General features: G+C 58.5%; 1 protein-coding gene across 5 annotated transcripts in view; it reads left to right on the plus strand.

Annotated features, from left to right (window-relative positions):
* Nucleotides 1-16,529, plus strand: part of PXDN (peroxidasin) — a 63,916-nt gene extending 47,387 nt beyond the window's left edge. For 2 of the 5 annotated variants that reach the window (XR_014078720.1, XR_014078722.1), the window contains 10 exons: nt 3,511-3,619; nt 4,189-4,346; nt 5,367-6,870; nt 9,951-10,085; nt 10,364-10,572; nt 11,817-11,937; nt 12,076-12,208; nt 13,874-13,984; nt 14,567-14,871; nt 14,970-16,529. Coding sequence is in view for 2 of the 5 variants with exons in the window: in XM_081576230.1 (XP_081432356.1) it covers nt 3,511-3,619; nt 4,189-4,346; nt 5,367-6,870; nt 9,951-10,085; nt 10,364-10,572; nt 11,817-11,937; nt 12,076-12,208; nt 13,874-13,984; nt 14,567-14,686 (2,600 nt within the window). In the remaining 3 variants the exon portion in view is untranslated. Of the gene's footprint in view, nt 1-3,510; nt 3,620-4,188; nt 4,347-5,366; nt 6,871-9,950; nt 10,086-10,363; nt 10,573-11,816; nt 11,938-12,075; nt 12,209-13,873; nt 13,985-14,566 lie in introns of all 5 variants that reach the window. The other 3 variants (XM_081576230.1, XM_081576251.1, XR_014078721.1) reach the window with 2 other exon arrangements.
* The last annotated feature ends 4,905 nt before the right edge of the window (nt 16,530-21,434 follow it).

Consider the following 21,434-nt stretch of genomic DNA (forward strand, 5'->3'; position numbering starts at 1 on the left):
GGAGGGCACACGCAGAATCTGTATGTGCCAGGACCGGGCGAAGGGAGCAGTGACCCCACGGGAGACTGGACCAGGCCTGCCTGCCAGTGTTGGAGGGTCTCCTGTGGAGGTATGGGTCAGCAGCGGCTCCTCACAGGGACAGTGGTCCTGGCAGCAACAGTCCTGGGCCGCCTGGAAGGGGCCCCTTGGCGTAAGTCCACGTGGAGGTCACCACTCACCCTACCACAGAGCCTGTAGACCCCAGGCCGCACGACTCAACAAGGAGGGGTCAGTGGGTAACTGGATTAAACGTTTACTGAGCAAGACCCAGTTTTTCCCACCACCGGTCCCTCCCATCAGGAAGCTTATACACGCCTTGTAACCTCATCCACCAGAGGGCAGACAGAAGAAGCAAGAAGAACCACAATCCCACAGCAGCTAGGACCAAAACCACATCACAGAGAGCTAACCATGATGAAGAGGTTTCATCCCAGATGAAGGGATAGGGTAAAACCCCAGAAAAGCAACCAAATGAATTGGAGATAGGCAACCTTCCAGAAAAAGAATTTAGAATAATGATAGTGAAGATGATCCAGGATCTCAGAAACATAATGGAAAAGATGCAGGAAATGTTTCCCAAAGACCTAGAGGAATTAACAAACAGAGATGAACAGTGCACGGGAAGGAATCCATAGCAGATTAACTGAGGCTGCTGCTGCTGCTAAGTCGCTTCAGTCGTGTCCGACTCTGTGCGACCCCATAGACGGCAGCCCACCAGGCTCCGCTGTCCCTGGGATTCTCCAGGCAAGAACACTCGTGTGGGGTGCCATTGCCTTCTCCGGATTAACTGAGGCAGAAACAGGTGAGTGACCGGGAGGATGGAATGGTGGAAATCACTGCCGCAGGCACAATACAGGAAAAAGAATGAAAAGAAACGAAGACCGCCTGAGACCTCTGGGACATTAAATGCACCAACATTTGCATCATAGTCCCTGAAGAAGAAGAGAGAGAAAGGACCTGAGAAAATATTTGAAGAAAAAGCTGAAAAATGCCCTAATGTGGGAAAGGGAATAGTCAACCAAGTCCAGGAAGCATGGAGTCCCAGGCAGGATAAACCCAAGGAGAAACACGCCGAGACACAGCAGTCAGACTGACAAAAACCCAAGACGAAGATGAAATATGGAAAGCGACGAGGGAAAATGACAGTGACATACAGGGGAACTGCCGTCAGGCTCTCCGCGGGTTTCTCAGCAGAAACTCGACAAGCCAGAGGGAATGGCAGCATATATTTAAAGTGATGAAAGAAGAACCTACACCAAGGATACTCTACCCAGAAAGACTCTCAGTCAGATTTGATGGAGAAATCAAAAGCTTTCCAGACAAGCGAAAGCTAAGAGAATGCGTCTCTACGAAACCAGCTGTACAACAGATTCTAAAGGGGTTTCTGCAGGCAGGAAACACAAGAGAAGGAAAAAGACCCCCACAAAATAAACCCAAAACAATTAAGAGTATGGCAATGTCATACATGTAATTATCATACGTGTCGATAATTGCCTTAACCGTAAGTGGATTAAAGGCACCAATCGAAAGCCATAGGCTGGCTGGGCAGATGAGGACGTGTGCGCAGATGCGCTCCCGCATCACAACGCTTAACCCTGAACTGTGAGCCGTGTGTATAGTGTCAGGTTGATCGTGTTTCCTGTAGGGCTTGCAAGTGTAATTATCTTTTATTTTTTGTCTGGCTATTGATTGTGAAAACTGATAAACATCTGTTACTATTATATTTTTGCTTATTACAATAATTATATCACAATTGGTCAACAGAAAATAATAGAATTCTGTATCACTGAAACTACCATTTAATAGAAAAACTTCTGAAAGTGAAAGTTGCTCAGTCGTGTCCGACTCTTTGCAACCCCATGGACTATACAGTCCGTGGAATTCTCCAGGCCAGAATACTGGAATGGGTAGCCATTCCCTTCTCCAGAGGATCTTCCCAACCCAGGGATCGAACCAAGGTCTCCCACATTGCAGGCGGATTCTTTACCAGCTGAACCACAAGTGAAGCCCAAGAATAATCACTTTTTAAAATCCAGATGCATGACAGAATTATCTTGGATTTTTTGAAAACTACAAATGCCCAGGGATTGCTGTTCTTCTCCAGGGCTCGATGTAATTCTAATGAGCAACCGGAGTGGTCTTTTACTTTTATCTAGCTTGTTTCACTTTTCCTATTTCATAGTCAGTGCTCCCATTTCATTTAGCTTACATTTTTTCAGTTTTTCCATCTGTTTTTTTTTTTTTGCTGCGTTCTCTCTCAAGCCTTTATGAAGCATACCAGAAAAGCGTTTGTGTACATATACATTATGTTAAGGTAGTATTTATTTTAGAAAATTCATGAGTTTTTGCCTAGCTGAAAAAATCATGACATTTTGATTCCACTTATTTGACTTAGTATGAACAGAATGCAGATTTCTAATTTACATTCACTCAAAACTTTGATAGAGCTCCATGTATTTTGGCATCTAGTATCACTGCTAAAAGTCTAGAAAAGTTATTATCTTAGTAATTTAAAAACCTGTGAATGAGGCTTGAAACTTCTATTCCAATTCTGAGAATATGAAAAAATACTATGTTGAGAATGCTGTGTTTTTCAGGCATCTGCTCAATGTTATGTGGCAGCCTGGATGGGAGGGGAGCTTGGAGGAGAATGGATACATATGTATGACTGAATCCCTTTGCTGTCCACCTGAAACTACCATAACACTGTTGATCAGCTATATACTACAACACAAAATCCAGCTCAGGCTCTATTTGAGATCAGGGCCAGGAGGGGGTGCGCCCAGAGGAGGGGGTGCGCCCAGAACCACGTGAAGGCAGCATCTCACCAAGGGCATTTTCAACCACGTCGAGTTTTCTAGAAGGCTTGTGTATTTTGAAGGAAACATTTACCGTTTGTTAAAGTACATGTTCTTGGTGACCTGTCCTGAGGCACTTTTAAAGGTAAAGGCTTGGTTGGAAAGCTGTTTTATTTAGCAAACTCTGAACACTGGCAAAGTGAGGTGCTATTAAGTGAAAAAGGAATGAAGAGAGGACAGTGGAGGGGGGGCTAGGACAAGGGGCAGCAGAGCCTTGGGAGGCGAGTGGGCTGAGGTCCTGCAGCGGGAGGGCTGTCTGTCCCTTGGCAGGAGGCGCCCACAGCATCCACCGGCGGTTAAAGCCCAGCAGGGCAGGGCGGCCGCTCAGTGGGCCTGAATCGGCCTCCCCGTCAGCTGATACTTTGCTAAAAGAACTTCGGAGCATTCAGTTACAGCCTCTTTGACCCTTTGTGGGGAATCCCATGATTTTAAAGCGTCTGCATCTTTCATGCAGTCTGAAAACAGCTTCGAGTAGAATTTGTGAGAGAAGCTTAAGGTTTGGAGGGGAAGGTAGAAACAGCTCTGGAGCGGAGTCTGCGTGGCGCTGCCTGGTCTTTGTTCTGTGACCCGTGTGTGTGTGTTTGCTGCTAACCCACGACCTCCTGCCTCCTAGTTCCTGACGTCAGTCGGAACGGGGACCCATTTGTGGCCACGTCCATCGTCGAGGCCATTGCGACGGTGGACAGAGCCATCAACTCCACGCGAACTCACTTGTTTGACAGGTACGTGCAGAAGCAGTCAGAGCTCTGACCCGCCCTGGGCTGGACTTACAGAGGCCGTGCGGTTCTCCTGCACCGAGTTCTCACCTGTTTCCTATGCATAAAGCAGTGTTTTAATTTGAAAATCACAAACAGCATTGTGTTAACTTTTCTGGGGGCTAAGATAACAGAAAGGTGTGTCCTTTCCAAGCAGAAGCCGAACTGTGATTCACAAACAGAACATTTCAGAAAAGTTTTGACTCATTCCTTGGGCTTGTTACTCAGTGAGTTGGCAAAAACAAAGTATTTCTTAAGCCATTCATGCGTTTGCTCATCTTGGCAACCCTCAAGTGTTTTTGCTGTGTTTGAGTTAAAATAGACGGTGTTTTTTCAGTTGGCGTAATGAAGCATCTATTTTTAGTGTCTTTTGCTTCTGTTGCTTTGCTTTGTTGCCTCCACGGGATGAGTAAGGTACCGTGCTTCATGTCCGTGGAGACGTAGCCGTGGAAACAGGTAACTGCGGTGATTCTTGAGTGACTTTTGTTTTCGGTCATCTGTTCGGCTCTTCCCCCCTCGCCCCACACGCCCGTCAGCCGCCCTCGCTCCCCGAACGACCTGCTGGCCCTGTTCCGGTACCCGCGGGACCCCTACACGGTGGGGCAGGCCCGGGCCGGGGAGATTTTCGAGCGGACGCTGCAGCTGATCCAGGAGCACGTGCAGCACGGCCTGATGGTGGATCTCAACGGGACCGGTCAGTACCCCGCAGCGCCCCCACAGCCCCTTCCCGGGGGGTCTAGCCCGCCTGGCCCCACATCTGTGGCGAGCATCATCACCGCAGTTGGCCGGAGCGGGGACAGTCCTGTGGTTCTCACAGGCCTGGTGGGAGAGCTGGTGGGGACGTGAAGTGTGCTCAGCTCGGGGGCTGTGCTGGCCCAGCCCTGGGCTCCAATCGTCAGGTCCTTTGGACAGAGGAGAGCTCTGGGAGGCCCTGGGTCCAGGTCAGGGGTGTTAGGAAGGGCGCTGGTGGAGCCCCAGCGGGTGCTGTGTGGACACGGGGGGTCACCCCACCCTCCCCCTGTCCTTGGCATGGGGGCCCCCTGTGAGGCTCTGCGGGACCCGAGGCGCTGAGTGCCCAGGCAGCGTGTGGGAGGCAGCGCTTCCCCGGCTGGCTCTTGGGCTCAGGACTGGGCTTCCTTGGGGCGGGTGTGAATGAGCAGGGGGCCAGCCTCGCCCTTCTCTCTGGGAAGTGGCAGCTGCCAGAGTTTCGGGTCTGAGCCCGATGCTGGATGCCAGCTGGCACTGGGAGCCCAGTGTCCTGTCCCTTCAGAGCTCCTCTGATGCGCCAGCGTCTGCTCCCACCACAGGCCCTCCCGGGCCAGACGTCCAGGGCTCATGCTCGTCCACGCTCCCCACACAGCTGGACACATCCAGAGCATCTCAGAGCCCAGCAGGATCGACTGGACCTGCGCTTACAGGAAACAGGAGCCAGAGCCCCTGTGCAGAGGACAGGGTCCTAAACACCCACACAAAGGGCAGCGAAGACCCGGGGGTGGGTCTGTCCAGGCCAGGGGAGAGGAGATCGGACACTCGGGGAGGTGGGCTGCCCCGCGTCAGGTCCACTCCTGCTGAAACCTGCTCACCTCCCTGCTTTCCCACTCCTGGGTCCGGGCACAAGGCGGGTCCAGCAGGCCTGCCCGGTTGGGGCCGTGGGGCACGCGAGTGCCCACCCAGCCTCGGGTCGCTAAGCCGCGTCTCCCGCTCCCCCAACCAGGTTACCACTACAATGACCTCGTGTCCCCGCAGTACCTGAGCCTGATCGCCAACCTGTCGGGCTGCACAGCCCACCGGCGCGTCAACAACTGCTCGGACATGTGCTTCCACCAGAAGTACCGCACACACGACGGGACGTGCAACAACCTGCAGCACCCCATGTGGGGCGCCTCGCTCACCGCCTTCGAGCGCCTGCTCACGGCCGTGTACGAGAACGGCTTCAACACGCCGCGGGGCATCGACCCGGGCAGGCGCTACCACGGGCACCCGCTGCCCATGCCCCGCCTGGTGTCCACGGCCCTCATCGGCTCGGAGGTCGTCACCCCCGACGAACAGTTCACGCACATGCTCATGCAGTGGGGCCAGTTCCTGGACCACGACCTGGACTCCACGGTGGTGGCTCTGAGCCAGGCCCGCTTCTCCGACGGGCAGCACTGCAGCTCGGCCTGCAGCAACGATCCGCCCTGCTTCTCCGTGGCCCTGCCCCCCGACGACCCGCGGGCGCGCAGCGGGGCACGCTGCATGTTCTTCGTGCGCTCCAGCCCCGTGTGCGGCAGCGGCATGACGTCGCTGCTCATGAACTCCGTGTACCCCCGCGAGCAGATCAACCAGCTCACATCCTACATCGATGCCTCTAACGTGTACGGCAGCTCGGAGCATGAGGCCCGCGCGGTGCGCGACCTGGCCAGCCAGCGGGGGCTGCTGCGCCAGGGCATCGTGCAGCGCTCCGGCAAGCCGCTGCTGCCCTTCGCCGCCGGGCCGCCCACCGAGTGCATGCGGGACGAGAACGAGAGCCCCATCCCCTGCTTCCTGGCCGGCGACCACCGCGCCAACGAGCAGCTGGGCCTCACCAGCATGCACACGCTCTGGTTCCGCGAGCACAACCGCGTGGCCACCGAGTTGCTGGCGCTGAACCCGCACTGGGACGGCGACACGGTCTACCACGAGGCCCGCAAGCTGGTGGGCGCCCAGATGCAGCACATCACCTACGGGCACTGGCTGCCCAAGGTGCTGGGCGAGGCGGGCATGAAGATGCTGGGCGAGTACCGTGGCTACGAGCCGGGCGTCAATGCCGGCATCGTCAACGCCTTCGCCACGGCCGCCTTCCGCTTCGGCCACACGCTCGTCAACCCGGTGCTGCAGCGGCTGGACGAGGACTTCCGGCCGCTGGCGCTGGGCCACGTGCCACTGCACAAGGCCTTCTTCTCCCCCTTCCGCATCGTCAACGAGGGCGGCATCGACCCGCTGCTCCGCGGCCTGTTCGGCGTGCCCGGCAAGATGCGCGTGCCGTCCCAGCTGCTCAACACGGAGCTCACCGAGCGGCTCTTTTCCATGGCGCACACGGTGGCCCTGGACCTGGCCGCCATCAACATCCAGCGCGGCCGCGACCACGGCATCCCACCCTACCACGAGTACCGCGTCTACTGCAACCTGTCGGCCGCCCACACCTTCGAGGACCTGAAGAACGAGATCAAGAGCCCCGAGATCCGGGAGCGGCTGCAGCGGTGGGTGTGGCGCCGCGCGGGCGGGGGCGAGCTGTCTGCAGCCGGGGTTCCGTCCGTGCCGGCCGCGCCCTGGTGGGTGGGGTGCAGTCTGGAGTTTAGAGGTGGGGGCTGCTGGGGGGCCTGCCATGCCCCGGCAGCCCGAGCACCAGCCCCAGTGCCGGCAGGACGGTGAGGTTTGTCCACGTCCCCCGGGTCCCTACCCCTGCAGGCGGCAGCTTCAACCCTTCCCAGGAGAGACGTCCCTGGGCTGGGGGTGGGGACAGAAGTGTGAGGAGACCCGCCGCACGGGGCAGGGTCCCCGGGAAGCCCTGAGCAGCCCGTCCTCCCGGGGGCAAAGCAGTGGCCGAGCTTGGGCTCATCAGGCCTGCTGAGAGGGGCTTCCCACCACACCGGCCTGCTCCCCAGGCCCTGTGCATCCAGACGGTGGACTGACTGAGCTCTCAAGACTCACCGGCCTCTCTGCCTGTGTCCAGTCTACCCTGGCTCCTCCAGTCCTGTGTTTCATGCCGTTTATTCCGGTGTTTCTGAGCTCGTCTTTAGTGGAGGTGACCACTCACAGGGACCCCTCGTAGCCACTGGTCACCTGGTCACTGTGTATGTGCAGTAGGTTCTTACACGTTTGAAAGAGTCGTTTTAAAAAAAAAAAAGATTCTTCCTTGTAGAGACTCACTCGGGTGCGGTCTGGACTCTCCTGTTCCGTAGAAGGCAGGCCGCTCGCTCCTAAGTTACACGCTTAACCCTGAGGCTCAGCCGTGCTCCCCTGGGGCTGGGCGGGTGCCTTCAGGGGCACGATTCACTGCAGGTTGTACGTAAGTGAGCATCATCGTCTACTAAGCTTAACATGTTCCAATCTTGGTGTAAATCACACTGTCGGGTGCTCGGGTTCGCAGACAAACACCCTCCTGTACAAGACCTCGCGTCACAGGGCTGCTCAGCTCGGGTGTGTGGATGGGCTGTGTCTTTCACGCTTGAGTGTCCCTTGTCCTCGTCCAGACCGACAAGGTCACTTTTCCCAGTGCTTCTCCCTTGCCCAGCTGACATCACGACCACGTGGAGGACCTGCTCTGCAGCCCAGCCCTGTCGGGGGTCGGGGGACCCAGGCCGAGTGCGTGACCCACCCACGTGGGAGTCGCACGTCTCCCCTCTCCTGCCTCAGGCCCGACTCAGAGTGGGAGTGAGACGGGCGTCCCAGAGGAGAGATGAGACAGGACAGCGGGTCCCAGGCGCGGCCCGCGAGCCCGTGAGGGGAGAGAGGCCTTTAGACGGAGCTTTAGGAGTGAGTGGTCCCCGCGGTGCTGGTGGCATCTGATCAGATCCAGAAGCCTGGTGCCTGGTGTGCGTGGAGAGCAGCCTGGGCTGGGGGCTGTGAGCGGCCAGAGCCCCGTCCCCGGGTCTGCGCCCCCAGCGTGGGGGCCTCCCGTGCTGGCCGATCGTTCAGGTGGGGGCAGACGGGGGCGCCCCACCTAGGAACGGGCTGTCTCCTCTGGGAAGAGCCCCCTCGGGCAGAGAACCCAACTCACCTGGCTCTTTCTGACGATTTCCATCTGAACCGAAGTTCAGTGTGAAGGTCCTCGAACTTGGGGGCGGTGAGGGCGGCCTCACGCTGACCCCGCTCCCGAGATGACCAGCTCTGCAGACGGCCCTGCCCAGCTTTGCCCGAGGTCAGCACCCCCGAGCCGAGGAGGCGGAAGAGCCGTCTCTATTACAGACGCGTAGGGCTTGGAAGAGTTTGACGCGAGAGCTTGCTCTTGAGGGTTTAAACCTCGCTGACCTGCTCTTTTGTACAGTTTCCATTAGTAAAGTGGTTTCCTCACAGGAAATGCATTTTCAGTGTTGGGTAGAGCCTGGCGTCTTTGGGGCATGTGTCTTCAGCTGTTCGTAGCTTCGTCTTCGCGTGCGTCTACGACAGGAAGTCTGGAAGGTTTACGCTAAGACGTCAGGTTGTCTCTGAACGGTCAGGAAGGTTTGGTTTTAATTTCCTTCCCTGTGTTTTATTGGCTTCTCTAAACTTTGTATAATGAATATCTCTGTGTATTTTATCATGTGTGTATAAACAGGAAGCAGGAATGTTTCTTTAAAATACGACTGACAGACGCTTTAAAGAAGGAGCTGGATTGTCACTGTTAGATGAAGGTCTGACTCACGTCAGACCGTGGTGGAGAGCAGCATCAGGCTTTTCCACTCGTGCTGTGCTATCCACTGCGTCGGGAGGGCTGAGCAGTCCAGGGCTCTGGTTCAGATCGCAGCCTTCCCTGGAGGCGTGCGTTCGAACCCCGCTTCTGACAACACGCGTCCTGGGCTTCCCTGGTGGCTCAGATGGTAACGAATGAATCTCTCTGCCATGCGGGAGTCAGTCCCAGGTTCGATCCCTGGGTCGGGAAGATCCCCTGGAGGAGGGAATGGCTGGAGAATCCCATGGACAGAGGAGCCTGGCGGGCTACAGTCCAGGGGGTGGCAAAGAGTCAGACACGACTGAGCACCTAAACCACCACCAGCACCCTCTTACCAAGTCCTCTCAGGAAGGAGGGAAAGCCTCCCTGTGCTGCCGTCTCCCGTGGTCCTCTCCCTGTCTGTCTGTCTCCCTGTCCTGCCGTCTCCCTGTCTGTCTGTCTCCCTGTCTGTCTGTCTCCCTGTCTGTCGGTCTGTCTCTCATGGCTTCTCGTAAGGGGACTGGTCCCATTGTGGGGGCTCTGCTCTCGTGCACTAGGGACCTCCTGTAGACCCCCGTAGACCCCAACTCCTAATCCCATCACCTGTGCACTTGGGCTTTGGCATACGGGTTTGGGGGAGGGTAGAAGCATTGTCCGGGCTTCCCGGGTGGCTCAGCGGTAAAGAAGCTGCCTGCAGTGCAGGAGACACGGGAAGTCAATCAGAAGGTGCAGAAGGCGATCCCTGGGTCGGGAAGATCCCCTGGAGGCGGGCACGGCACCCCGCTCCAGTGTTCTTGCCTGGAAAAGCCCATGGACACAGGAGCCTGGTGGGCCGCAGTCCACAGGGTCACAGAGGGTCGGACACGACCGTGCGCCTGGCGCTCCCCAGGCGCCCCGGCACTGAGTCTGAGGCTGCCACCCATCTCACAGGCTGTACGGCTCCCCGCTCAACATCGACCTGTTCCCGGCCCTTGTGGTGGAGGACCTGGTGCCTGGCAGCCGCCTGGGACCAACCTTGATGTGTTTGCTGAGCACGCAGTTCAGGCGCCTTCGGGACGGGGACAGGTAATCGCCGGAGCTCAGCGGGTGCCCGTGCAGGGGTGTTCCCAGAAAGTGGGCAGTGCTGGGGCGGCAGAGGGGCCGCCGCTGATCTTACTGCGGACTCATGTCTGCCTTGCGGGTTGCTCAGAGCGCTGTCCCGTCTGGTTCGAGGTGGTACCTAAGCACGTGACCCTCATGTCTCTGTCATGAGTGGAGCTGAGCGTAAGGACGGTCTTAACCAGCTCCTGGGGCGGCGGCCTCGCCAGGCTCCCTCTGACCTCTCTCTCGCTCCGGGGACACAGGCTGTGGTACGAGAACCCGGGGGTCTTCACTCCTGCCCAGCTCACCCAGATCAAGCAGAGCTCGCTGGCCCGCATCATCTGCGACAACGCTGACAACATCACACGTGTGCAGAGGGACGTGTTCCGCGTGGCCGAGTTCCCCCACGGCTACAGCAGCTGCGATGAGATCCCCCGGGTGGACCTCCGAGTGTGGCAGGACTGCTGTGAAGGTGGGCTCGGGCGCGGCTGCCCGTGGGGTTCCCGTCTGCCCCCGACAGCTGGGCGGAGGCCGGGTCCCCTTGAGCGCGCTGCCTGGGGTCAGCGCAGCAGGGGAAGCAGGAGGAGCCGGTGAGGGGGGGGCCTGGGGGTGCTGTCAACCCTGAGCATCCCCACTGGGCAGTGCTGTTGCCCAAGTTTGCAGAGCATTTAATTCTTATTTTTATAGCTCTTGGGAACTTGGGAACTTGTTTTTCTTTCTTAAAAAAAAATACTTTGACTGGTTTATTAAGGTTGTAGCAGTTTTCCACATATATGGCAAAGAATTTCATTTTTGTGTTTGCAGAAAGAAGTTCTATTTGAAAATCATAGGGAAAAGCCAGTTCTTTTCAGATACAGAAACTCCGTGTTCTGATGGCTTTACCAGAAACCCTGTAGCTGTCGAGGAAGCAACGAATTCAGCTTTGCTGTTTTTTTGCCCCAAACCCAAGTCCCCTGAGGGCCTGACCCTGATCCAGACTTGTCCTCTGTCTGTCCCCAAGCCTCTTCAGCTGGATGGGCAGAGATGTAGGTGCTTGACATAGCTCTGAGCTCCTTTCTTCTGGATTCTTCTCCTTTAGCTGTCTAAGGCAGAGCCCTGAGGTGACACAACTTGAAAGAATTGCTTTATGAGCTTTATCTGTTTTTCTTTTGGTCCAAAAGTCATACCTAAAAAGTGGCAGGAAAAAAAGAGTTTGGGTCTGACAGGACTAGGTGTCAGTTGCTGTTGAGGCTTCACTCCCCTGGGTTTGCAAGGGCCGCGTAACAGCCGTGAGCAGCTCTCTGTCATCGTTTTGTTTAATCCAAGCACGGAACTGGCACATGTGGGAGACCCAAGAAGCTCCATCTGGGAACATCTTTTTCTTTTGATCAAAGTGATGAATCTCAGCTTCTCTGTGGGCTGATGAGTCATACAGGGGAATACACAGCCGTGTGCCATTTTGAAATAATCATGGAAATTATTGAAATAGTACCAAAATCTCCTGGGTGAGGCAGGATGGCAGGTGTGTGCTCCACTGGGGGCTGGGCTGTGCTGGGAGGAGCAAGGCGGGGTCACGGGCTGCACAGGCCTCTCGCCCAGTGAAGCTGGGAGGTGAGGGCAGGGCGCCTTGGCCATGTGAGCACCTCGTGTCCTTTGGGAGGCATAGTTCTTGCCCAGACGTCCTTGATGCCCTTCGTGAAAGTCGCCGATCCTGACGTGTGTACATTTTGCTCACAGACTGCAGAACCCGGGGCCAGTTCAACGCCTTCTCCTACCACTTCCGAGGCAGGCGGTCTGTTGAGTTCAGCTACCAGGAGGATGAGCCAGCCAGGGAGACGGGGCCCAGGAAGGTGCCAAGGTATGACCGAGCCCCCAGCTGGCCCTCGGGCATGCAGGAAGCCCTGTGTGTCTGCCTGCCCACGCGCCTCGCCCTGCACCCCGGAGCCCACGCCCACCGGTGGCTCCATCCCTGAGCACCCCTTGCTTCTCCGCATAGAGCCGGGAAGCCCTGGGCACATCCCAGTAACGCCACGGATCCCTCCTTGGAGCAGCCGCAGGGGCCAGGGACCAGCGACTTCCGGGAGTTTGTCCTGGAGATGCAGAAGACCATCACGGACCTCAGGAAGCAGGTGGGCGCCTCCCCATCCCCCCCGGTCCCCCAGACTCCCGTCCAGCCTCCGCGTCTCCCTCCGTGGCTGTGAGGAGAGTGATGATGGGGCAGCCCTTCGTCCTCAGCCCTGGAGCCTGAGCGAGGCCACGTTTCTCTCTCTGCTTTCGGCTTGTCTCTGGCCAGGCCTCATGGAGCCGCTCTTGGGCTTCCAGGACTGGGGGTCCTCGGCATGAGAAGGGGTGCAAGGTCCGCTAGAATGCTGGCCAGAGCAGCCACGGAGCCCACACTCCGCGAACGGCTCATGGTCAGGGCCATGCAGAATTCAGGCCTTAAGTCCTACCCAGAGCTGCCCCTGCAGGGATGACGGTTAGACCCCTGCTCCTAGAGGCTCAGGGTTTGATGGAGGTTAGGTCCCCTTGGATGGTGGGGGGCGGGAGCAGCTGCATATCCACAGGCAGGTCCTGGGCCCCTCCCTGGGGTCTGCAGACGGCGGATGCCCTACCCCACCCCGGGGCACATATACGGGGGTCTCCGTGTGCATGCACGTAGTAGGAGTGGGGAGTGAGGTGTCAGGCTGAGAAGTCTGCTGATCTCGGAAGGTCATGCTGAGGGGGGTTTCTATGCTGGAGGCCCCTCCCACCTCAGGGAGCCTCGTCCTCCTCAGCTCGGGGGACGTGGCGTCTTCTGTTCAGCCCCGAGGAGAGGCATGCTGGCCACTCCACAGCCGCTGCGTGACTGCCCTGCGGCGCCTCCTTTGCCCAGGGGCCCTGGGTGCTGGCTGAGTCAGCCACAGGTGGGAGGGAGGGGTCAGGGAGGGCCCGGCCCGTTCAGCACCCCGGGCGGGAAGCCCCCCGCCGCCTGGCGCTGGAGACAAACGCACGCAGGTCCCAAGCCGAGGGCCCAGCCGTGGGGGCTGCACCCACCGTGGAATTAGTGCCTGCGTCCAGGTGGCCGGACCCCTGACCCCCGAGAAGAGGCAGAGGGCAGGGCTGAGGGGGCCAGACCACTGCACAGGCGGGTCAGGCTGACCGAGGACAGGAAGGAGGCAGGCAGGGCAGCGAGAGTACACCCCCCAGCTCCTCTCTGGACCTCAGTCTTCAGTGGTCGCCCCCCCAGCTCCTCTCTGGACCTCAGTCTTCAGTGGTCGCCCCCCCAGCTCCTCTCTGGACCTCAGTCTTCCGCGGTCAGGGTCGGGTGGGGGTTCTCCCCTCTCATGTGCCCCTGAGGGAGACGGGCCGGGGCTGTTGGACGGTCCCGGTGCAGGTCCCAAGGGCCTCCAGCCTCCGTCAGCCTCAGCGCTGCCCCCAGCGGGGTCTGTGTGCCGTTGGGGTCCAGAGCTGGTCCCAGCCCAGCACTGCTGAGAACGTGTTTGTCACCCAGTCCCGCGTCCGCCTCCTCTTTGCTCGTGTCCGAAGGTCCTCGCCTCCTCTTTACACACCGCTGGACCAGGTTTCCGGCCCAGGCACTTCTGCCCTCACACACAGGGGTGGGGGGGGGACAGGCATCTGTCAGTGCAGGTTTGGGGTGCACTTGACGCTCCAGGAAGGGTTTTGGGGTCTCTCTTGGGCCCGTCGTCTCTCTCGGGTTTGGGGTCTCTCTCGGGCCCGTCTGTGTCATCTCTAGTGGTGGAGCGGGTACGGGCGCTGAACTGTGTCCAAGCGCCCACACGTCTGCTTTGCTGCAGATAAAGAAGCTCGAGTCTCGGCTCAGCACAGACTGCGTGGACGCCGACGGCCTCTCACACGCGGACGGGGCTGCGTGGACACGGGACCCCTGCACCACCTGTGAATGCCGCGTGAGTGTGCGCCCGGGCGGGCCCCGGGGGTCGGAGCTCTCAGCTGCGGGGTCCCCTTCCTCTTCCCTCGGGAGCTGGGGCTCCCCCCAAAGAACCGTATGTAAAGGTTGACGGGGACCCCGCTGCTCCTGGTCAGCACTGGAGTGTCCACACGGGCGAGGAGAGGCGGCTCCCCGTCTTGGAGCGAGTGGACAGAGCGGGCAGCGGAGGCCTCAGGGGCGCGCCCGGTGGCGGCCCACGCTTCGGGGCGGAGCTGGGGTCCCACAGGAGACCGGGCCTGTCCCCTGGACGGGCAGAGCCACGGTCTGGTGTCCCTGGTGGTTGTCTGGTTTGGACACAGCCCTGCCCGCCCAGCTCCTCCGTAGCTGGCCTGGTCAGCATGCAGGGACATGCTCCCCGGGGCCCCCAGGGCGAGGATGACAGCCAGGGGCGGCAGGGGAGCCTCCAGAAGGAGCAGGGTGTCAGATGTGGAGGGGGGTCAGCCACACTTTACCCCCAGAACCCCGCCAGGAGGCCAGCCCAGCGGGCCGGGCGCACCCGGGGCCGCTCCCGGGGCTGACGGCTCCATGCTCTCCCCTCCAGGATGGGCAGGTCACCTGCTTCGTGGAGACCTGCCAGCCGGCTGACTGCCCAGCGCCCGCGAGGGTCGGCGGGGCCTGCTGTCCGGTATGCCCGGGAGACCCCATGGGGAAGCAGCCCTGAGCGTCAGCAAGCCCGGAGCTTCTCCCCGGCCCCCGGGAGCGAGGCCGCGCAGGGGCTAGGCCGCGGGGGCCATGACTCGGGCCCGTGCAAAGTCGCCCGGGGACCCCGGCCCGAGCGCCCACCAGCAGACCGCGGGGCGGACGCTCCCGACCGTGGGGCAGACACGTGTCCCGACTCATGTTAAGGTTTCTCAGGTTTCTATTTAATTTTTTTTAATGACAAATTGGTGCTACTATTAAATTGCACAGTTCAATCATTTAGGCTCCTAATTGATTTCACCTAGTATCATCGTTTCTTCTCAACTGAAAGTTAGTCCCGCTGGGTTCCGGCGCCAGGAGCGTGCAGAGCGGAGCCGGCGGAGGAGGGATGCAGGATTTGAAAGAGAATCCGTCCCTGGCAAACAGAACAGTCTGCACGGACGTGGGGCGGCAGCGCGGGCCCCCCGCGCCCCCTCCCTCAGCGGCCCCTGCAGCTCCCCGGGCGCCGCCCGCCCGGACCCGCCTCCTGTGACCCCTGACTCCACGCAGGACCGGAAGGTTGTAAGCCACCTCGCTCCCCCGTGACCTGCACGCGCAGCCGGGTGTGGACCAGGCTGGACGGCGCGCTGTCCGCCCCAGCGTCGCCCACGGCCACGCTCGCCCTGCCCTGCCGCCAGGCTTCACCCACTGGAGTCCACGGACAGCCGCCACGCTCTCGGTCCCTGTTCCGACGGGAGGAACGCGAGTGTCGGGGACTTTCTGACTTCAGGTTGTGAGAGTGCGTTCAAGAAAAGCAGCCAGGCCCTATACCTCATTAGTATCCCCACCACGTGTGATGTTTGATGAAATTTCACCCATGTTTTGGCTTTAGATACGGCAGAAACATCATGTCCACTCTGCTCAAGTTCTCGTAGGATTCAGTGAGAAACAACTTTCATACCTCATGGTCTCTGTCTTTTTAATCGACCAGAACCTCCTGTTTGGTTCCAAATGAAAAGTGGTCTGTGTTCTGGGAAACGTCCCTGGATATCCTGCTAGGTTCTCAGACCTGAGTGTCCAGCGTGAGCTGGGCCCTGTGCTGGGCGCAGACGCAGTGCCCGCCTGTGCTTCCTACGGGAGACCCTCTGGGGACCCCGGCCGCCTTGGTCCACGTGGGTGAGTCCGGAGCTGGTGGCCCCGTGACGGGGCCAGGGGAGAGGAGGCAGGTCTCCAGGCGGCGTCCAGCAGGTTCCGGGCACTTTGAAAGCCTGGTTCTGGCCCAGCCCTCCTCCTCCCCGCAGCAGGAGACCCCAGTGCCCGCGGGGCCGCATTCCAGCCGGGGGGCGGGCGGGGGCTTTACACACGGTCGGCTGGACTTCTGTGCGCACGTCACTGGTGATCGGATCAGTACAAGCTCCAGTGTCCCGGGGCACAGGGCTTCTCTTCACATAGCAGGGCAGACTGGGTGAATAATCAAACCTTGGCACCCATCTCTGGAGACGGGAAATGGTTCACTTTGTCTGAGGTGGATGGTTATGTAAGTTGCTCAGGTATGAGATCCCACATTCTGGAGCATGTGATGTCTGAAGGTGCCCGAGGTTGAGTGGTGGCCTTGTGCAGAGGACCTGGGGGCTGAGGTGGCTTTGTCTAACCCGCCGGGCAGCCGTCTGAGCCACAGGGATGCTCTGCGGCTGGGGGTGGACCATCCGCGTGTTCCAGCGGCCCCCGCAGAGGACGCAGTGTGTACAGACTCACTGGCCCTTCTAACCAGACGTTTGCCAGCAGCAAGTGCCTTTCTTCTGTTCATTGTAATCAGCTCGTCACCAAAGAGACGATTGCACTCTGTAACGATGCCTTTCGGTTCCAATAAACGGGCCACGTTTCCAGACGGAGCACGGGTCTTCCTTTCACGAGCCGGTCTGGGAGGCGGGTCCCCAAGGGACTGGGCCCTTCATAGAGAGACGTGAAAGGGGAAGGGGAACTCATGGATGTTCAAAGAGGACTCATCTCTCTTCCCCGTCTGGGTGCTGTCCTGGGGACCGAGCTGGCCTCCTTGTTGAGAGTCTCAGGCAGGTTGGGGTGAGCTCCCAGGAGAAACCTACAGCCCCTGCCCCACCCCCCGAAGGTTCTGGCTCTGTGGCCAGAAATGCGTGGCTGTGGACAGCTGTCCAGCCCGTGGTGCCCTGGGTCCAGGCAGGATACAGGATGGGATCCTGAAGGGACCTGGAAGTCATATGAGGGGTCTTTGCAGGAGCATCATGACTATTCCTGGAACTATCACGAGAAAAAAATAGATTAAGGGAAGATTAAGTATTGAATTTTTTAAAGTTGCCAAATCTTTCAGAACTTGTAACAAGACCCTTGAACTTGCACTGTTGTGCTGAGCCCGCGTCACTGATGCTCTTCTGGGTTCTCGCGGGTCACGGCGGCGGGGTAGGGGGAGAAGGACTCAGCTCTTTTCCTCCAGTGACAGATGTGTGAGGTGAATACACTTCCCCGCACGTGTGCTTGGGGGTTTCAGGACCACCGGGAGCCGGAGCCCCGAGACCCGGGTGGATCGGCTGCAGGAAGGCATGTGGGGAAAGGTCGACAGAAACGCTGGCCGAGGGGAATGCGGAGGCCGGGCTGTGGGCCTGGCGCCCAACCGGCCAGACCTCCCCCCGCTTCCCCGAGACCAAGCCTTGTGCCGGCTGTGTGCCCACCGCCCCGCTGCACCAACCAGCCCTGGGGCGGACTGAGGCCCCCGGCTGTGGAAGGATGGCAGCCTGGGCTGGGGAGTGGGGGAAGAGCCGCCTCCGGGCAGGTTCTGAGCAAGCACAGTGCGGGGGCGGGGGGGGCGCGGCTCCGACCCTCCCGGGGCACCTGGGTTTCACGGTCCACCGTCCACGCTGCTCCACTGGAAGCTGCCTCAGCCCGAGGCTGGTGCCCGAGGGGAGCGGGGGTCAGCGCACTGGGCCACCTGCAGCTCGCCTGCTTGCCACCCGGCTGTCAGCAGCAGACAGAGGAGGCCGCTGCCTGCTCAGAGCTGAGCGCCATATGTCATCTTAATGGAAAGAAGATGGATGCTGTGAAACTGGCAAAAATCATTTGTATCCTGCTTTAGAAAGTAAGGAGAGATTGATATAAAAAAATCAACAGGGAGATTAGATTACAGTCAGAAATTGGAAAGAGGCACCTGAAGGGCTTTTGAGATGATTATGAAAAGTGAAAAAGTGAAAGTGTTAGTTACTCAGTCGTGTCCGACTCTGCGACCCCGTGGACTGTAGCCCGCCAGGCTCCTGTGTCCATAGGATTCTCCAGGCCAGAATACTGGAGTGGGTTACCATTCCCTTCTCCAGGAGATCTTCCCAACTCAGGAACTGAACCTGGATCTCTTGCACTGAAGGCAGATTCTTTACAATCTGAGCCACCACAAAAGCCCTTTTTTTCCATCTTTGAGATGATTATGACAACGTCTAATTTCCTGATCTTGGTGGTTTTCATGAGCTACTTTATAATAATTTATTAAGCTGTCAATTCACTTTAAGGTGTTTTTTTGCATATTTTATTTCATAATAAAAATCTGAAGTTATTAGAAACATATTGCAGATTTAAGCAATTTCAACAACTGGGGAGCAGGGATGTCTCTATACTTTCAATTTTCTTGGAAGCCTGACATCTCCTTTAAAATATAAAGTCTTCATTTAAAGAAAAAGGAGCATGTATGGAAACATACCTAGTGCCTTCTTAAAATATTTGCAGCTGTTTCCTGTGGGGAAAAATGTGTGCTCAGGGCCGTAAATGGGGCTTCCCAGGTGTCTCAGTGGTAAAGAACCCGCCGGCCAATGCAGGAGACACAGTTTCAATCTCTGAGTCGGGAGGATCCCCTGGAGGAGGGCATGACAACCCACTGTCCCATGGACAGAGGAGCCTGGTGGGCTACAGTCCACGGGGTCCCAGAGAGTCGGCCATGACTGAGTGAGCACACGCAAACACATAAATAGTTGTGTTCCACTTGCCAAATGATTTGCCAGAAGATTCTATCAGGTGCTTAGTGAATCACCACAATGCATATTTAATCTATTTAGGGGAGAACAAAGTATTGTCTGACAGTTTCAGGAAGGCATCTGAGGTTTTTCTGGTTTTACGCCCTAATCACCTCCCGCAGCTGTAGCCACGTGGCCCTAGGACTTTTGAGATAGCAAATGAGGGAGTGGGGTGGTCTCTCCCCAGAGTTGCCAGAGCCTTGAACCTGGAATCCCCACCATGGACGGTGGGACCCTTGGCTTGAACAGTGGCGCTGGTTGACCTGTAATTGCAGAGGAGAGACAGTGGGCAGGAGGCGGAGGTGCCTGCAGCAGGTCCCCCCACGGGGAGGGAGCCCTGCGGGGGGAGACAGATCTGACCCCACCTGGGTCCCTGCAGCCTGTCTCGAGCCTGTACTAGCTGTGTCTGTGCTGTCCCATGTCTGTCCCGCCCCGTGTCTGTCTCGTTCCGTCTGTCCTGCCCCGTGTCTGTCCCGTCCCGTCCGTTAGTCCCGTGTCTGTCCTGCCCCGTGTCTGTCCTGCCCCGTGTCTGTCCTGTCCCGTCCGTTAGTCCCATGTCTGTCCTGTCCCATGTCTGTCCCGCCCCGTGTCTGTCCCGCCCCGTGTCTGTCTCGTTCCGTCTGTCCTGCCCCGTGTCTGTCCCGTCCCGTCCGTTTGTCCCGTGTCTGTCCCGTCTCGTGTCTGTCCTGCCCCGTGTCTGTCCCGTCCCGTCCGTTTGTCCCGTGTCTGTCCCGTCTCGTGTCTGTCCTGCCCCGTGTCTGTCCCGTCCCGTCCGTTAGTCCCATGTCTGTCCCGCCCCGTGTCTGTCCCGCCCCGTGTCTGTCTCGTTCCGTCTGTCCTGCCCCGTGTCTGTCCTGTCCCGTCCGTTTGTCCCGTGTCTGTCCCGTCTCGTGTCTGTCCTGCCCCGTGTCTGTCCCGTCCCGTCCGTTTGTCCCGTGTCTGTCCCGTCTCGTGTCTGTCCCGCCCCGTGTCTGTCCCGTCCCGTCCGTTAGTCCCATGTCTGTCCCGCCCCGTGTCTGTCCCGCCCCGTCCGTTTGTCCCATGTCTGTCCTGCCCCGTGTCTGTCCCGTCCCGTCCGTTTGTCCCATGTCTGTCCTGCCCCGTGTCTGTCCCGTCTCGTGTCTGTCCTGCCCCGTGTCTGTCCTTCCCCGTGTCTGTCCCGCCCCGTGTCTGTCCCGTTCCGTCTGTCCTGCCCTGTGTCTGTCCCGTCCCGTCCGTTAGTCCCGTGTCTGTCCTGCCCCGTGTCTGTCCTGCCCCGTGTCTGTCCTGCCCCGTGTCTGTCCCGTCCCGTCCATTTGTCCCGTGTCTGTCCTGCCCCGTGTCTGTCCCGTCCCGTCCGTTAGTCCCGTGTCTGTCCCGCCCCGTGTCTGTCCTGTCCCGTCCGTCTTGTCCCGTGTCTGTCCTAGTCCACGTCTGTCCTGCCCCATCGGCTCCTCTCAGTAATGGTCCCTCCTTTGGGGGCGCCCCTTTGGGGACCATCCTGCTTCTTGAATGCGGCTCCCGTGACGAAGCCCCTGGGCAGACCCGCTCTTGCTTCTGCAGCTGTGGAGTGCTGAGCCTTCCGCTTGAAATCTTGTCGATTCTCCACCTTTTATGTTTATGGTAACAGAGACTCTCAAACCCAAACTTGAGCATTGACAGTGAGGTCACATGTTTGAATGTAGAAGGTTCCAGAAACTCCAGAGGTGCCTGTTTTAACATCTGTGAAATTTGTTAAAAGTGACTCAGTCCTATTTTCTCCTTCAGCCTCTGGAGTTCTTTGTTCAGAGGCAGGAAGCCCGGCCGGGGCTCGAGGTCGCTCCCCAAACAGCTCTGCCTGGCGCTGTAAGTTCACAGAGCAACCCTGGAGTCGGGGTTTTCCCCTTTGTAACTCTGACCGTCAGCCCAGTGCTGGTCCGGCCACTGCTGCCAGGAAGCCTGTGTGTCAGAAACAGCCGCTCTGGGGCCTCGGTGTCACTGGGGGTGGAGCGGGGGCCGGGGAGGGGAGGAGACTGTCCTTTGTCGCTGGCACGGACGGTCGAGGGTGGAAGCGTGAGCCCCGCGTGGCTTCCCTGTCCTGGACGTTTGCAAGGAGAGGGTGTGGGGGTCTTCTGGTTTTCACTATATCCTCCCTTTTCCAACACCGAGCATCATCTCAGGCATCATAGAAAACGTCCTGCTGGATTCCTGCTGGATGTGTTTTACCAAAGCCGGATCCCTCTGTAATGGGCTTTGATCGAAAGCCCCAGATTTCGGAGCTGTGAGAAACCCGCGCTCCTCGCTCGCCCATCACCCTCACCCTTCCCAGCACAGAGCCTCTCCTGTTGTTTTGTCCTCTTTGAGCAAAACAAAGCGGGGGACATGACGGAGCCTCTGCTGGTGACTTAGTTTGCAGCTGTTCTCACGGGAAGTTCCTGGAAAACATTGCTGCTTGCTTCTTTACAAATTACGGCACCAGAAATTAACTCAGAGAATAGACACGGTCATCATTTCTTGTAAACGTGATTCAGGGTGAGTGGAGTCAGAGGGCCCGGGACGCGGCACCACCCTGGCCTCTTGTCTACGGGGCGTCTCCGCCAGGCTGGGTCGCCCTCTGCGCCCGAGACCCCTGACACTCTCAGATGTGGGGAAGCGGGGACCGAGACTCAAACCGCTTCTTGCGACACTGAGGCTAGAGCTCTTCATTTCAGCAGACTGGGGGACTATACGATGCTAACTCGACTTCCTGCCACGCTTCACCCCAGGTGCCCCCAGAGGCGCCGGGCTCCCTGCAAGCTCCGCAGGCAT

The sequence above is a fragment of the Giraffa tippelskirchi genome, chromosome 1, assembly GCF_054371585.1.
Source record: "Giraffa tippelskirchi isolate mGirTip1 chromosome 1, T2T-mGirTip1v1.2.pri, whole genome shotgun sequence".
NCBI classification, from domain to species: Eukaryota; Metazoa; Chordata; class Mammalia; order Artiodactyla; family Giraffidae; genus Giraffa; species Giraffa tippelskirchi.